This window comes from Carlito syrichta, unplaced genomic scaffold, assembly GCF_000164805.1.
Source record: "Carlito syrichta isolate Samal-C Ts95f unplaced genomic scaffold, Tarsius_syrichta-2.0.1 Scaffold315803, whole genome shotgun sequence".
Lineage (NCBI taxonomy): Eukaryota > Metazoa > Chordata > Mammalia > Primates > Tarsiidae > Carlito > Carlito syrichta.
This window is the reverse complement of record NW_007259899.1, coordinates 611,235-629,020: the sequence shown is the minus strand read 5'-3', so window position 1 is coordinate 629,020 and position 17,786 is coordinate 611,235. Positions and strand designations below refer to the sequence as shown.

The 17,786-nt window shown below is 45.4% G+C and overlaps 1 protein-coding gene across 1 annotated transcript in view; it reads left to right on the top strand.

Moving 5' to 3' along the window:
- Nucleotides 1-17,786, top strand: part of PLEKHG1 (pleckstrin homology and RhoGEF domain containing G1) — a 151,509-nt gene that overhangs the window by 120,880 nt on the left and 12,843 nt on the right. Inside the window, exons 13-15 of the mRNA XM_008073281.2 lie at nt 1,357-1,395; nt 6,129-6,151; nt 14,009-15,650. Coding sequence (XP_008071472.1) covers nt 1,357-1,395; nt 6,129-6,151; nt 14,009-15,650 — 1,704 coding nt within the window. The remainder of the gene's footprint in view (nt 1-1,356; nt 1,396-6,128; nt 6,152-14,008; nt 15,651-17,786) is intronic.

Sequence of the window (17,786 nt, the reverse complement as noted above, 5' to 3'; positions counted from 1 at the left end):
GGAAGGATAGCCGGAGCCCAGCGGGTCGAGGCTGTGGTGGCCGGGAGCGGCCACTGCACTCCAGTCTGGGTGACAGAATGAGACTCCAACTCAAAAAAAAAAAAAAAAAAGCAAAGGAGAGGGTCGTCCTCTAGGAAGGAGGGAGAAGCCTTCACAGAGCAGAGAATCAGTACTCTGTAATCTGGGGACCGAGGAGGCAGGAGGGAAAGGCCCTGAGACATAAGCCAGCATACTTTTGAACAGACATCTTTGGTCAGTCATTCAGCCTGGCTGAAGCAAGTGCTGGAGCTAGGGTGGAGGAAATGGGTAAAGGTGAAAGGGAGAGAAAGATGACTAGCAGCAGGCAGATGGGGCCTGGTCTTGAAGGCCCAGGAGGCCACCTGCAGGGTTTGAACTTGATCCTGCAAGCTGAAGGAGGATTGGAAGCAAAGGACCCTGAGAATGTTTGCCTTTTAGAGAAAGAACTCTAGCTGCATTTGGAGAGTAAAGTAGGCTGGGACAGCAGGTGAGAGGCTGTCTGCTAGTCTGGGCAAGGGATGAGGAAGGCTTGAATTAAGGGAGTGAAGATGATGGGAAGCTCTGTTGGAAACCCCCGAGACCATGATTGATGAAAACAGGAGAAATGTAGGATGATGTCCTGGTTGCTGACGCAGGAGGGTGAGGTCAGTGATAACCATGGCGGGTAAGCAGCTGAAGGGGGAAGACAGGTGAGCTGGAATTCGGACATGTTGAGTTTGCTGAGGCTGGAACTTGAGTCAAAGTCTACTATAAGGCCAGGCACAGTGGATCATGGCTGTAATCCCAGCACTTTGGGAGGCCAGGGTGGGAGGATTGCTTGAGTCCAGGATTTCGAGACCAACCTAGGCAACATTATGAGAGCTCATCTCTCTGGGGGAAAAAAAAAGTCGTATGGTGGGTCACACCTAAAATTCTACCTACTTGGGAAGCTGAGGTGGAAGGATTGCCTGAGCCCAGGAGATCAAGGTTGCAGTGATTCATGATCCTGCCACTGGGTGACGGAGTGAGACCTCGACTCTAAATAAATAAATAAATAAATAGAATGTACAGTTGAACCTTATCAGCTTGCAGGTGGTGGTTAAGAGTAAGGAAGCCACTCTGCTAGCCAGCCTGATAAAGTCAGATCTTGCTTTTCTGTGGCATGACTCTCGAATCCACAGCATAACGCTGATCCCACCATTTCAACAGAGTGAATTTCTTATCTCTGAGCAGTAGAGATTTAGGTAGATTTGACAGACAATTTCTAGAGCTCAATCTGTCAATAAACCAGTAGTTTATTTGTAAAGAAAAGTTTCATTTGGTGTTGCAAATGATTCTGGCTTTATTTTTTTATTCTAGAACCTTCCTCAAGATCACATAAAGTTTTGAAGACCAGCGGTAAGTTCTAAAATAAATTTTCTGGTTTCATTCCTGGTGATATCCACTAAATCAAACCATATGCAAAAAATAAATGCCAGATGAATTACAGATTGACATCTGATTTGATTACGAAAAGATTAACTTCTTTTTTTTTTTTTTTTTTTTTTTTTTTGAGTTGGAGTCTCACTATGTGACCCAGGCTAGAGGGTACTGTCATGCTCATGGTCACCACAGCCTGGACGTGCTGGGCTCAGGTGATCCTTCTGCCTCTGCCTTCCGAGTAGCTGGAACCACAGGTGTGCACCACTATGCCCAACTAGTTTTTTATTTATTGTACATACGAGGTCTCACCAAGTTGCTCAGCCTGGTCTCGAATCTCTACCTCCCAAAGTGCTGGGATTACAGGCATGAGCCACTGAGCCCAGCTACAAAAAAATAACTTTTTTTTTTTTTGAGTTGGAGTCTCACTCTGTCACCCAGACTGGAGTACAGTGGCATGTTCCCGGCTACTGTAGCCTCGACCTACTGGGCTCCAGCGATCTTTCTGCCTCAGCCTTCCAAGTAGCTGGAACTACACGCTCGCTACCATGCCCAGCTAATTTTTTATTTATTGTAGAGACGAGGACTCGCGAAGTTGCCCAGGTTGGTCTCGAACCCCCGGGCTCAGGCAATCCACTCACTTTGGCCTCCCAAAGCGCTGGGATTACAGGCTAAACCACCGAGCCCAGGCAAGAATAACTTCTATGAGTAAAAGTATCCCGTTATAAAATGTAAAATCAAATGAGATAAAGTATTTGTAACCTGTATGACAGGATAAAAAGATTAATATCCTTATTTAAAGAAAATCCAGCCAGGCACAGTGGCTCACACCAGTAATTCCAAAATTTTGGGAGGCCAAGGCAGGAGAATCGCTTGAGCCCAGGAATTCGAGAGCTACCTGGGCAACATAGCAAGACCTCGTCTCTACAAAGTCAAAAACATTGGCTGGGCTTGGTGATATGCACCTGTAGTCGCAGCTACTTGGGAGACTAAGGCAGGAGGATTGCTTGAGCCCAGCTGGTTGAAGCTGCAATGAGCCCTAATTGTGCTACTGCACTACAGCCTGGGTGACAGCATGAGACCTGACTTTAAAAAAAAAGAAAAGAAAAGAAATTTCATACATCAAAAAGAAGAGACAATAGACTTTTTTTAAAATACAGAGAATGTTGGCCAGGTACAGTAGCTCACGCCAGTAATCCCAGCACTTTGGGAGGAGGAGGATAGAGGACTGCCTGAGCCCAAGGGTTGAAGACCAGCCTGGACAACTTGGTGAGACCTCATCTCTACAATAAATAAACAAATTAGCCAGGCATGATGGCGCACACTCGTATTTCCAGCTACTTGGAAGGCTGAGGCAGAAGGATTGCCTGAGAAAAGCAGGTTGAAGCATAGTAGCTGTGAGCATGCCACTGCACTCCAACCTGGGTGACAGTGAGACTCCTACTCAAAATATTAAAAATTAGAAAATAAAAATACAAGCTGGGTGTGGTGGCTCACGCCTATAATCCCAGCACTTTGGGGGACTGAGGTGAAAGAATTGCCTGAGCCCACGGGTTTGAGACCAGCCTGGGCAACTTGGTGAGACCTCATCCCTAAAATAAATCTAAAAATTAGCTAGGCATGGTGGTACATGTCTGTAGTTCCAGAAGGATCAACTGAGTCCAGCAGGTCGAGGCTGCACTGACCAGGAGTATGCCACTGCCCTCCAGCCTGAGCAACAGAGTGAGACTCTGACTCAAAAAATAAAAATTTAATTAATAAATAGATAAAAATACAGAGAATGTAATTGGGCAACTTCACAGAAGAAACACAACCTGTTGATACTAAAATTTTTATTTCTTTAGTTTTCTTTAGTTTTTTTAGAGTCAGAGTTTCACTCTGACACCCAGGCTGGAGTGCAGTGACATTCGCACAGCCACTGCAATCTCGACCTACAGGGCTCAGGTCCTTCGCCTCAGTCTTCCAAGTAGCTGGAACTACAGGCATACAGCCCCACGCCCAACCAATTGTTTTATGTATTGTAGAGATGAGGTCTCGCCATGTTGCCCAGCCTGATCTCGAACCCATGAACTCAGGCATTCCTTTCACTTCTGCTTCCCAAAGTGCTGGGATTACAGGCATGTACCACCCTGCCTGGCAATAATAAAATTTTTAAATGGTTATCCATATTAGTAATCAGAAAACCATGCATTTATTTAATTAATGTATTTATTTTGAATTGGAGCCCCCTGCAATCCTTCCGCCTCAGCCTTCCAAGTAGCCTGAACTACAGGCACATGCTGCCATGCCCGGCTAAAAACCATGCATTTAAATGAAATAAATGCAGGGAGAAAGCTATGAGCTTGCCCAAAGCATATAGAAAAATAGGCACTCCATGGCCAAGCACGGTGGCTCACGCCTGTAATCCCAGCACTTTGGGAAGCAGAGACGAGAGGGGTTTGAGACCAATCTGAGCAACATGACGAGACCTTGTCTCTACAATAAATAAAAATTAGCTGGCGTGGTGGCAACTCTCCTGTAGTTCCAGCTATTTGGGAGGCTGAGGCAGAAGGATTGCCTGAGCCCTGTAGATCGTGACTGCGGTGGCTGTGAGTATGCACTGCACTCCAGTCTGGGTAACGGTGAGTCTCTGACTCAAAAAAAACAAAACAAAATAAAACAAAAAACCCCCTGTGAACTGTGGTTGCTTCCTGGGAGTGGGATTTGTGGAAGTATTTTACTGGGGTACTAAAAAAAAATGTATACATATTTTAAGAGATGTTATCTATGTATTATTTTTCAAAGTTGAATTGAATTACAGTAGCAATGTGTAATTGTGGAAGTCAAATCTGACTTGTATTCATCTTTTGTAATTGGTATATATGGAGGTTTACAATTTAATACAGTTTTTTCTTTTCTTAAAATGTATATACATTTTTTTGGCACCCTGTGTATATTTTTCTGTAATTAAATAGTTTTTGTTTGTTTGTTTTTTATTTATTTATTTATTTTTGAGTCAGAGTCCCACTCTGTCACCCAGGCTGGAGTACAGTGGCATGCTCACGGCCACCGCAGCCTCGACCTGCTGGGCCCAGGCGATCCTTCCACTTCATCCTTCCAAGTAGCTGGAACTACCGGCATGTGCCACCACGCCTGGCTAATTTTTTAAATTTATTGTAGAGATGCGATCTCATCAAGTTGCTCAGACTGGTCTCGAACCCTGGGCTCATACAATCCTCTCCCCTCAGCCTCCCAAAGTGCTGGAATTATAGGCTGAGCCACTGTGCCCAGCCATAAAACAGTTTTTAAAGATGAGAATCAAGCTGGGCTCGGTGGCTCAGCCTGTAATCCCGTGCCTTTGGGAGGCTGAGGTGAGTGGATTGCCTGAGCCCGCAGGTTTGAGACCCGCCTGGGCAGCGAGACCTCATCCCTACAATAAATCAAAAAATCAGCCATGTGTGGTAGCACATGCCTGTAATTCCGGCTACTCAGAAGGCTGAGGCGGAAGAATCACCGGAGCCCAGCAGGTTGAGGCTGCGGTGGCCGGGAGCGGCCACCGCACTCCAATCTGGTGCGACAGAGTGAGACTCCGACTCAAAAAATAAAAATAAAAAAATAAAGATGAGAATCCACACAATCATCCTGTCTGTAAGGGTGTCTATGAGGAAATGGCTATGCAAATATCTCCCACAATTCCACTCACAACACTACTTAGAACAGTACCATGGTTACCCTATGGATTAAAAGGTGGCATCTTTCCATTCAAATTAACCAAATACCTAAAAATCAGCAGGAGTATTGTCTTATCTTTACATGATTTTCATGGCTTAGGGCATTTGGATTTTTTCAGGTAATTCAAAATTTACTAACATGAATTAGTTGATCGCAGGGATAAGGAAGATGCCTAACAGTCAGATGCATGGAAAGTTGCTTTATGTAAAGTAGAGGGTATATAACTGGGATCATTGAGAGGCATTTTCTGAAAATTAAATGTAAAGGGCCCTGAGCAGGTGCAGTGGCTCACGCCTGTCATCCCAGCACTTTGGGAGGCCAAGGTGGGAAAATCGCACACAGTAAGACCTCATCTCTACAAAAAAAAAAAAAAATTAGCCAGGCATTTGGCCTATGTCTGTAGTCCCAGCTACTGGAAAGGCTGAGGTGGGAGAGTCACTTTAGCCCAAGAGGTTGAGGCTGCGGTGAGCCGTGATCACACCACTACACTCCAGCCTGGGCGACAGGGTAAAACTCTGTCTCAAATAATTTAAAATTAAATAAGCAGGCTGGGCGCGATGGCTCACACCTATAATCCCAGCACTTTGGGAGGCGGAGGTGAAAGGATTGCCTGAGCCCACAGATTTGAGACCAGCCTGGGCAACTTGGCGAGATCTCTTCTCTACAATAAATCAAAAAATTAGCTAGGCATGGTGGCACGTGCCTGAAGTTCCAGCGACTTGGAAGGCTGAGGTAGAAGAATCGCCGGAGCCCAGCAGGTCGAGGCTACAGTGGCTGAGAGCATCTCACTGCCCTTCAGCCTACTTGACAGAGTGAGACTCCAACTCAAAAAAAAAAAAGTAAATTAAATTAAATTCACAAATAAAGGGCCCAGGTGTCACTTGGGCTTTAGTTATTAGCAATAAATATATAAGTCCTATGTTTTAAACATGAGTGTTTCCTTCTCGAGGAGGTATACTTTTAATTCTCAAACTTGAAAAAAACTTTTTTTTTTTTTTCAGATACAGCACAAGATATCCAAAAGGTAAGCATTCTCACATTTCTCATCTGGAAACTTTCCTAGGTGCCCTTTCCCTGTATGTCTCACCCCAGCCTGTATTCCAAGTGTAAACAATAGTTGTTTATGTTTTAGAAATGTGTTTTATATTTTATCTTGCTTTGTATCTCTTAAATTATTCCCATTTGATTTAAGTGACATCCACCCTTACCAGCTTCCTCTATCCCCTCCCTGTCTCTTAGAACCGAGGTGATTACTTATTCATCCTCTTCTCCACTTCTTACCTGAGGAACTGTAACCTTATCTTAGGGTGTGACACCTGCACATCCTTGTTGTCACACACCGCGTAAGCCCTAGGCTCTCACCTTCTAGTATGAATTCTGCTCACAGCATGATCCTTTGTTCACAAGGACAGGGGTCCCCTTCTAAGAATATTGTTCTGCTGCTAGAATAAGACATATGATGATCCAGCCTGGGTGGCGTAGGAAGATCTCGTCTATATTAAACACACACACACACACACATACACACAAAGACACACAAAAAATTAGCCAGGCATGGTGGCATGTGCCTGTAGCTCCATCTACTAGAGAGACTGAGGAGGAATGATCACCTCAGTTCAAGAGGTCAAGGTTCTGGTAAGCAGTGATCGCACCACTGCACTCTAGCCTGGGCAACAGAGTAAGACCCTGTCTCGAAGAAAAAAAAAAAAGACATGTGGTATATGTGATAGAATGAAACTTTGCTCTATCGAGTTTTATTTTTCTTCCCCTGATTAAAGGTTAGATGAAGAATAAGAATAGTGTGCTCAACCAGGCGCAGTAGCTCACGCCTTCTATCCCAGCAATTTGGGAAGCAGAGGTGAGAGGATTGCCTAAGCTGGCAGATTCGAGACCAGCCCGGGCAACTTGGCGAGACCTCATCTCCACAATAAATCAAAAATTAACCGGGCATGGTGGCACGTGCCTGTAGTTCCAGCTACTTGAAAGGCTGAGGCAGAATTGCCTGAGCCCAGCAGGTCGAGGCTGCAGTGGCCGTGAGCGTGACAGGGTGAGACTCCAACACATACACAAAAAAGAATAGTGTGCTCTCTTGGTAGGTATAAGTTTATTACATACCAAGTTCATTACCTGTGAAGCATAGGTGACCTGGCCTGACCTGAGGAGTTTGTCCCATATGGCTGCTGATAAAGACCTTACTTAACAATTCTTAGAGAACTGGTCATGGCTTCTTGTTGAATGTTCTGTATCTGTAAGGATGTGACTGTGAAAAATCTCTCCTCACAATTCTATTCACTCCATTGCTTAGCACAGGGACAAATTGACTCTGTTAATAAAGGTTGTATCTTTTCATTAAAACCAAAAAAAAAGGCTAAAAATCAACACAGTCTTACCTTCAAAGTGATTTTCAAGACTCAGGGCACATGCTTTTTTTTTCAGGTAGTACATATTTTTGTTTGGAGACTTTTAAAACTTACTAATATTAATTGGTTCATTGTCCTGAAATATGGCATGAAGTTTTGAATTTTTATCTAATTTTGTTTTTATTAGTTAGATCAATCAATACAAAGACTCCCTGTTCTTTTTTGAGTTGGAGTCTCACTCTGTCACCCAGGCTGGAGTGCAGTGGCATGCTCACAGCCACCACACCCTTGACCTGCTGGGTTCAGGCGATCCTTTCGCCTCAGCCTTCCAACTTGCTGGAACTATAGGCGCGTGCCACTACACCCGGCTAATTTTTTGATTTATTGTAGAGATGAGGTCTGGCCAAGTTGGCCAGGCTGGTCTTGAATCCTCTCGCCTGACCCTCCCAAAGTGTTGGAATTACAGGTGTGAGCCACCGTGCCTGGCTGGCTCCCTGTTCTTTAAAGTAGCCAAAATGGGACTGTGGAAGCAAGCCCTTCTCAGTATAAGTGGGAAATTTTTCCATTGAAAAGTTTTAGAGACACAGTCTTAAGAGATTCTTGGAAGTTTTCTACAGCAGTGCTCAAGCCAAGTCCATATGGCACTAACTAAACCTTACAAAAGTTGAAGATAAGAAAAAGAAAACACTGATACGCTTCTTTTTTTTTTCTTTTTTTTTTTGAGTTGGTGTCTCACTCTGTCGCCCAGACTGGAGTGCAATGGCCACTCTCGGCCACCGCAGCCTCGACCTGCTGGGCTCCGGTGATCCTTCCGCCTCAGCCTTCCAAGTAGCTGGAACTACAGGCGCGTGCTACCATGCCCAGTTAATTTTTGATTTATTGCAGAGATAAGGTCTCGCCAAGTTGCCCAGGCGGGTCTCGAACCCGTGGACTCAGGCAATCCACTCACCTCGGCCTCCTGAAGCACTGGAATTACAGGCTGAGCCACTGAGCCCGGCTCGATACGCTTTTTTTTTAGTGGTAAAATGCTACCTCCTAACAATAATTCTCTCTCTTAACAGTAATGCAAGATCAGATTCACTGATAACTGAAGAGTTTATAATGGAAATATTCCTTGATTATAGTTTAATATTTCTCCCAGAATACAGAGGTGCCAACAAAAATACACATTTTGTGAGATGTTATCTATGCATTGCTTTTCAAAGTTGAATTAAATTATGGTAGCAATGCGTAGTATGATGTTTGCTCAACCGTGCTTCCAACATTTTCTTTGACTGTCCTGCCTATCGCATGGTGACACTAAGCATTCATTTGATTAAGGCCATCTTTTGAGCGAATGTCACACTTAAAATGTATATGCATTTTTTTTGGCACACCTTCTGTATATATTCTGAAACTGTATCTGAGTGTGTAGTGGTTAAGCTCAAATATAAGCTGTGGACTAAGGCATTTAGTCAAATCTATTTCTGCCATTTATAAACTGTGTGGCTATAGGCTAATTGTTCACCCTTACCAGGATTCAGTTTCCTAGTTTACAGAATTGTTATATTCAATCCAGTATGTTTTTTGTTTTTTGGTTTTTTTGCAATGAAAAGCAAAAGAGTTTATTCACATTCAGAGTAGTGTCTGAATGGAGCCAATGCTGCGAGCAACGTGGCCCTGTGGGATGGGATAAGGATGCTTTTAAGGTTTCTTTTTTTTGAGTTGGAGTCTCACTCTGTCGCCTAGACTGGAGTGCAGTGGCACGTTCACAGCCTCCACAGCCTTAACCTGCCGGGCTCAAGCAAGCAATCCTTCTGCCTCAGCCTTCAGTAGGCAGAACTACAGGCGAGCACTACCATGCCCAGCTAATTTTTAATTTGTTGTAGAGATGAGGTCTCGCCATGTTACCCAGGCTGGTCTCAAACCCGCCTCTCAAAGTGCTGGTATTACAGGCTGAGCCACCAAGCCCGGCCACTTTTAAGGTTTCTTTTTTTTTTTTTTGAGTTGGAGTCTCACTCTGTCACCCAGACTGGAGTGCAGTGGCTGCTCCCGGCCACTGCAGCCTCGACCTGCTGGGCTCCGGCGATCCTTCCGCCTCAGCCTTCCAAGTAGCTGGAACTACAGGCGCGTGCTACCACGCCTGGCTGATTTTTTGATTTATTGTAGAGATGAGGTCTCGCTGCCCAGGCGGGTCTCGAACCCGCGGGCTCAGGCAATCCACTCACCTCAGCCTCCCAAAGGCGCAGAATTACAGGTTGAGCCACTGAGCCCAGCTAAGGTTTCTATAAGGAAGTAGTGTTAGTAAAAATCTCCAGGAACTGCATTCTTGGGTTTTGACACAGTAGGTAAATATGTTTGTTTTTATTTTTTATTTTTTGAGTTGGAGTCTCACTCTGTCACCCAGGCTAGAATGCAGTGGCACACTCAGGGCCACTGCAGCCTCGATCTGCTGAGCTCAGGTGATCCTTCCACCTCAACCTTCCCAGTAGCTGGAACCACAAGCATGTGCCACTACAGCTGGCTAATTTTTTGATTTATTGTAGAGATGAGGTCTCACAAAGTTGCTCAGGCTGGTCTCGAACCCGTGGGCTCAGGCAATCCTCTCACCTCAGTGAGCCACTGCACCCGGCCAATATGTATGTTTTTAAAGTCTTATAGTATTTGGCACAAAACAAGTGTTTAGTAGATGATAGTTGTTATCATAACTAAATAGCCAAAATGCTGAGACTGTGAAAGAACAGGACAAATAAGTTAATTACGGCTCTGGTAAAATTGAGTTATCTAAATTACATATTTCAGGGCCTGGTATGGTGGCTCACATCCATAATCCCAGTGGTTTGGGAGGCTGAGGCAGGAAGATCACTTGAAGTCAGGAGTTCAGGACTGGACTGGGCAACATAAGGAGACCCTCCTCTCTACAAAAACCAAAAATTTAAAAATTTCTTTTCTATGTTGTGACCAATCATATACTGATTATTTCTTAGTCAAAGAGCTTCTGCAGTGTTTCTAATGATTTAATGTAAATTTTCAGTTACCAAAAAAACTGCCATTTTTATTTGAAGTGTGATTACCTTAAAATATACTATAATATTAACAATTCAGGTTTTCTTTTTTTTCTTTTTCTTTTTTGAGTTGGAGTCTCATTCCATCGCCCAGGCTAGAGTGCAGTGGCATGCTCACAGCCACCCCAGCATTGACCTGCTGGGCTCAGGTGATCTTTCTGCCTCAGCCGTCAAAGTAGCTGGAACTATAAGCATGTACTACCATGTCTGATTTTTTGATTTACTGTAGAGACGAGGTCTCGCCAAGTTGCCCAGGCTGTTCTCGAACCTGTGGGCTCAGGCAGTTCCTTCTCCTCAGCCTCCCAATGTGCCGGGATTACAGGCTTGAGCCACCACACCTAGCCTAACAATGTAGGTTTTCTAATTTTCTAAAATATCTGGGAATTTTCTGGGATGAAAGATCTTAGAAGATTACTTTTGGCTGTTGTGAGAAACACAAACCTATAATCCCAGCACTTTGGGAGGCGAGGACGAGAGGATTGCCTGAGTCCAGGGGTTTGAGGCCAGCCTGGGCAACTTGGCAAGGCCTCATCTCTACATTAAATCAAAATATTAACCAGGCATTAGAAGTCTGAGACGAAAAGATTTCCTGAGCCCAGCTGCTCAAGGCTGCAGTGGCTGTGAACATGCAACTACACTCCAGCCTGGGCAACACAGTGAGACTCTGGGCAACACAGTGAGACTCCTACTCAAAAAAAAAAAAAAAAATGTTGTTACATGTTTCAGAGCATTTTGTCATAATTTAACCAGTTCATATTGACTTGTTTTACTTTATTAAAAGTGGTTACTGGATGCCTATATTTTCATAAACACTATATCAGTGCAATCTGAGTAAGGTGAAAAGATACTAAAATGTGGAAGAAAAGATACATAAAAACAATAGATATCCTGGAACAGTATATCAGAAATTTTAAAAAGCAATAAATATTATATATAAATATTGCCTAGCCTAGGCAACATAGCGAGACTTCAATCAAAAAATTAGCTGGGCATGGTGGTGTGCACCTGTAGTCTCAGGTACTCAGGAGGCTGAGAACAGAGGATCGTTTGAGCCCAGAAGAGCAAGGCTGCGGTGGGCCATGATTGTGCCACCAGTTTGAACAACAGAGTGAGGCTCTGACTCAAAAAATAAAAATAAAAGATAATATTGTGTGTGTGTGAAAAGGAAAAAAACTTGAATTTTTAAAGTTTTAACAGAAAAATAACTTTTAAGGAGAAATTCTTGTTATCTTTACTTATAGATAGATAGATTTTCCAGTCAATATGTTTCCCAGTTTCATTGACAAGTGATGAAAAGTTTTTACTAATTTGACATTTCTAATAGGTTGCTATAATATTTTGATCAGAAAACATGTCCCTGGTACTAATTCATTTGAACAGGTCTTCTTCTTTTTCTTTTTTTTAATTTGGTGTCTCACTCTGTCACCCAGGCTGGAGTACAGTGGTACACTCACAGCCACTGCAGCCTTGACCTGCTGGGCTCAGGCGATCCTTCCGCCTCAGCCTTCCAAGTAGCTGGAACTACAGGCGTGTGCCACCACACCCAGCTAATTTTTATTTATTTATTTATTGTCAAAATGAGGTCTAGCCATGTTGCCCAGGCTGGTCTCCAACCCATGGGCTCAGGCAATCCTCTGGCCTCTGCCTCCCAAAATACTGAGATTACAGGAGGGAGCCACCACGCCCAGTTCGAACAGATCTCAACCCTTTCCACTCTTTGAAGCTAATCCTTCTACCTACAGAATAGGATGAGGAGGTAACCCACTCCTGCCTGCACCACTGAGTTCCATCAAGTAGGCCTCCAAGTTACAAAAGACTTCATTTTTTTGTTTGTTTTGTTTAGAAGTCATTAATGTCACTCCTTTTTTACTTCCTAACAGGCAATTAAATATTAGCTAAATGTATTTTAAAAGAAAATAAAGGGCCAGGCACGTCGACTCACACCTATAATCCCACACTTTGGGAGGCCGAGGTGAGAGGATTGCCTAAGCCCACAGGTTCGAGACTAGCCTGGGCAATTTCGCAATACCTCATCTCTACAATAAATCAAAAAATTAACCGGATGTCGTGATGCATGCCTGTAGTTCCAGGTACTTGGAAGACTGAGGTCTGGAAGGATCACCTGAGCCCAGCAGGTCAAGGCTGCGGTGACCATGAGCGTGCCACTGCACTCCAACTCAAAAAAAAGAAAATAAATTAAAAATATCATTAGCTCAGCAGGGTTAGATTACATTCCTACAGCAAAGACTCTTTGCCTAGAATCTATAAACCAAGATAATGTTGGCCAGATTCATGGTGGGTATGCAGATTTAAGGAATGCCTTTGGAGTGTGCAGTCAGGTCACTGGGAGAGGCTTCTCGTATATCAGAAACCATGGTAAGACTCTAGGAGTCAAGCCCTAGGTCTAACGCTCCTTAGAAAGTCTCAGATGGAAACCAGCTATCATGATCCTTGATGCCTAGATATATATTCATTTATGCAGTGGAGATTTGCCAGCTGCACCCCAGACTTATTTGAAATATCTAAGAGATTTCTGTATTGAGCTAACTTCCTGCTGTAGGGCAAGGACTTGGGATCAGACCTGGGTTTAACCCCTGGCCTTACTAAGAGCTAGACAGAGCAAGTTAAATCTTTGGGGGCCTCAATTTCCTTACTGTGAAATTTGTACAATCATATCTAATTCATAGAGTGGTTGTGAATGCTTAAGTTTGGAGAATATCTGCGCATTGCCTGGCCTGGTTTCTAAGTATAATTCTTGTCCTTTCTGCCCTTTTGCAAAAATCTGAAGTGCTTTTCAACTCAGTTAAAATCAACACTGTCTCCTGATCATTTTCTTTAAGAATATTACAGTCTTGAGCCAGGGTTGGTGGCGCACCTGTAGTCCCATCTCCTTGGGAAACTGAGGTAGGAGGATCCTTTGAGATCAATCTGGACAACACAGCAAGACTATACATTTTTTTTTTTTTTTTTGGAGTGAGAGTCTCACTCTGTCACCCAGCTGGAGTTGCAGTGGCATGCAAGCAGCCATCTCAGCCTCGGCCTAACTGGGCTCAGGTGATCCTTCCACCTCAGCTTCCCAAGTAGCTGGAACTACAGGTGCATATCACCACACCCTGCTAATTTTTTGATTTATTGTAGAGATGAGGTCTTGCCAAGTTGCCTAGGCTGGTCTTAAACCCCTGGCCTCAGGCAATCCTGCCGCCTCTGCCTCCCAAGGTGCTGGGATTACAGGTGTAAGCCACCATACCAGGCAAAACCCTATCTTAAAAAAAAAAAAAAATAGGCCAAGTACGGTGGCTCATGCCTATAATCCCAGCACTTTGGGAAGCCGAGGTGAGAGGATTGCCTGGGATATATATATAAAATATATGTTGCAATATAGTGGCAGAGGCATTATGTAAACACAGGAGACATCCCTAATTTATGTGGTTTCTCCGTGGTGCTGTCATTCAGTGGATCTATTTCTGTCGTCTTCAGGTTTCTAGAGAGGAAGGATCGCCCCAGCTGACTTCAGCAGGGCCATCTCCTTCCCAGAGAAACAGTCAGCCAGGCAGTTCTGCCATGATCAGCGTGCTTCGAGGGGGTGGCGCTATCCGAAACATCTGGACCGACCACCAGATTAGGCACGCCTTGTTTCCTAGCCGACGGTCCCCACAGGAGAACGAGGATGAGGAAGACGATTATCAGATGTTCGTGCCCTCCTTTTCCTCCTCAGACTTGAACTCTTCCAGACTGTGTGAAGACAGCACCTCCAGTCGACCTTGTAGCTGGCACATGGGACAGATTGAGCCCACAGCGACCTCCAGCTCTGGCCACAGGATTGTCAGGCGGGCCAGCAGTGCTGGTGAGAGCAACACGTGCCCTCCTGAAGGCAGAATTCGGGACAGCGATGGCTCTCAGTACAGCCCCCGGAGGGAGCCGCAGAGTGGCCCCAAAACAGAAGGGCAGGAAGGGAGGACTCCCTTCGGGTCATCGATAGAGTTGACTATTGATGACATAGACCACGTCTATGATAACATAAGTTACGAGGATTTAAAGCTACTGGTGGCTACACGAGAAGGAGCTGAATCCACTCCCCTCAAACCAGCCAGGGACGCCGTCCGCCCCAAGAGCACCCCAGAGTTCGCCTTTTCGAAGAGGCAAACTGGCCACCACCAGAACTCTGTGTATGCACAAAAAGACGCACTCCCAGGCCACGAGGCATCCACCCAAAGCACACATGAACTCCAGGTGGTCGAGGAGAACATCTATGACACCATAGGGTTCCCAGAACCCCCGTCACTGGAGTTCAGGTGCAGCAGCCTCAAGCGGCCAAAGAGAGGCACCTTTCTGGGTCTGGAGGCCGACTTTTCGTGCTGCGACAGTCTGAGACCATTTGTTTCCCAAGACAGCCTCCAGCTGAGTGAGGACGAAGCGTCGTACCCCCAGGCCACCTCCCACCCTGACTATCTGAGCCTGCTGTATAATTCTTCCAGCTGCAACCTGTCCATAGCCGATAAGCCCCTCTCTGATAAACTGTCAGAAGAAGTAGACGAGATCTGGAATGACCTGGAAAATTACATCAAGAAAAACGAAGACAAGGCCAGAGAGCGCCTCCTGGCAGCATTTCCCGTGAGCAAAGATGATGTGCCGGACAGGCTGTACGTGGAGAGCACCCCCGAAATGAGCAAGGAGGCTGCGCGGTCCGTGTCTGTGCTGTCACTGCCTGAGAGCCAGGCCCTCCTCACCTCTGTAAAGGGCAGGGCCATCAGGGCCAGCCAGGCCAACTGCACTTTTGAGGAAGACCTGATTTCTAAAGAAGGCTCCTTCCGGAGTCTTAACCGGCTCTCTTTGGCCAATGAAATGCCTACCGTGGACGGCCCCTATGACTTGGCCAACAGTAGTCTGGCCCAGGCAGACCCAGAAAACCCTGACCCGGGAATGGAGGCCACAGACAAGACAAAAAGCAGGGTGTTCATTATGGCTCGCCAGTACAGTCAGAAGATCAAGAAGGCCAATCAGCTTTTAAAAGTGAAAAGCCCGGAGATGGAGCAACCACCGGCCAGTCAGCATCCTAAGCCCGTGCACAAAGACCTGGCAGCCATCTTGGAAGAGAAGAAGCAAGGCGGGCCCGCCATTGGTATGTCTACCCTGCTTTCTTCCTTCTCGTAGTAGGATGTGAGGGCCAATTTCAGAGTCTAAATGTCCTTACAATGGACACCCCTGTGAAATCAACTATGAGGCTGGGCGTGGTGGCCCATGCCTGTAATACCAGCACTTTGGGAAGTGGAGGTGAGAGGGTTACCTGAGTCCAGGGGTTCGAGAACAGCCTGGACAACTTGGTGAGAACTCGTCTCTACAATATATGCAAAAAATTAGCTGGGAGTGGTGGCACGTGCCTGTGGTTCCAGCTACTCGGAAGACTGAGGCGGAAGCATCACCTCAGCCCAGGAGGTCAAGGCTGTAGTAGCCACGAGTGTGCCACCTGACTCCAGCCTGGGCAACAGAGTGAAGTACCTACTCAAAAATAATGAAAGAGAGAGAGAGTACCCATAAGATAGTAAGACCATAGACAAGGCCACTGGGCTTGCAGTCAGTTAACATGATGACTCCCTTTCTTTTTCTTGTTTATCTGAGCACAGATTTATGATCTCAAAATAAAGCCGCAGACGAAGCCGTGACCAGCCTTTCCCCACTCCACCTCCACTGAAGTATGCAAGTTGTAGCATGATGGGGCCTCAGAGGTTTTTGTTATACGTGCAACAGTATCATTACAGAACTGATACTTTTAGAAAAAGTTTTTTGCTAGGGTACCCTAAAGTATAAAAAAGAGCAATCGGTTGTAACCTGTGAAATCTACAGCTTTTCCCAGTTTCAGTCATTAGTTAGGAGGAGGATAGCATATGTGAGCTCTGAAGATTTGGAAGTAGCCGGGCTCGGTGGCTCAGCCTGTAATCCTGCGCTTTGGGAGGCTGAGGTGAATGGATTGCCTGAGCCCGCAGGTTTGAGACCCGCCTGGGCAACTTGGCGAGACCTCATCTCTACAATAAATCAAAAATTAGCTGGGCGTGGTAGCGCGCGCCTGTAGTTCCAGCTACTTGGAAGGCTGAGGTTAAAGGATTGCCAGAGCCCAGCAGGTCGAGGCAGCGGTAGCCGAGAACATGCCACTGCACTCCAGCCTGGGCGACGGAGTGAGACTCCAACTCAAAAAAAAAAGATTTGGAAGCAAGTCTGGGCACAGTGGCTCATGCCTGTCATCCCAGCACTTTGGGAGGCAGAGGCAAGAGGATTGCCTGAGCCCAGAGGTTGGAGACCAGCCCGGGCAACTTGGCGAGACCTCATCTCTACAATAAATCAAAAAATTAGCTGGGCATGGTGGCGCTTGCTTGTAGTTCCAGCTACTTGGAAGGCTGAGGCGGAAGGATCACCCGAGCCCAGCAGGTCGAGGCTGCAGTGGCCCTGAGTGTGCCACTATACTTCAACATAGGCGACAGAGTGAGACTCAGACTCAAAAAAAAAAATTGGAAACATATAGAAGAAGATAGCAGCTTACTTCAGGACCTGGCAAAATCACCTACTCCATCGTCTGCCCCTGCTTTTTAAAAAGGCCAAAAGAAGAGTCGTTTTTGCACTTTTCTCAGCTGCTCACACTATAACTCAGTTTTTTTCTCACATATTTCCATTGCTACCTAGTTTTTTTAAATAGCTGCTATTACACATTTGACACCATCCCACTTGGTACTCTCCTATATGCTTCCAGGAAGTTTAATTCTTCAGTCAGACCTCCTTTGTAGGGCCTAACTAAACCAGGATCTTAGTTGTGATATTGGTAAGGTCCCGGCTACAGGAATGAGTTTTTCATGATTTTACTTTTTTGAAGGCCAGAATATACACTGTCCTAAGGGGATGAACATAATTGTGAATAAAGCATGAGACTGTCATGGAAAGAAAAACCTGAGGGTGGCGGTTCTCATTCGAGAAGCTTTTACCTCCAGATTCAGAAAGAGTTCTGGGCGTGGGCCCAGGAATCTGTATTTTTTTTATTTTATTTATTTATTTATTTATTTATTTATTTTATTTTTTTTTTTTTTTTGAGTTGGAGTCTCACTCTGTCGCCCAGACTGGAGTGCAGTGGCCGCTCCCGGCCACCTCAGCCTCGACCTGCTGGGCTCCGGCGATTCTTCCGCCTCAGCCTTCCAAGTAGCCGGAATTACAGGCATAAGCTACCACGCCTGGCTGATTTTTTGATTTATTCTAGAGATGAGGTCTCACTGCC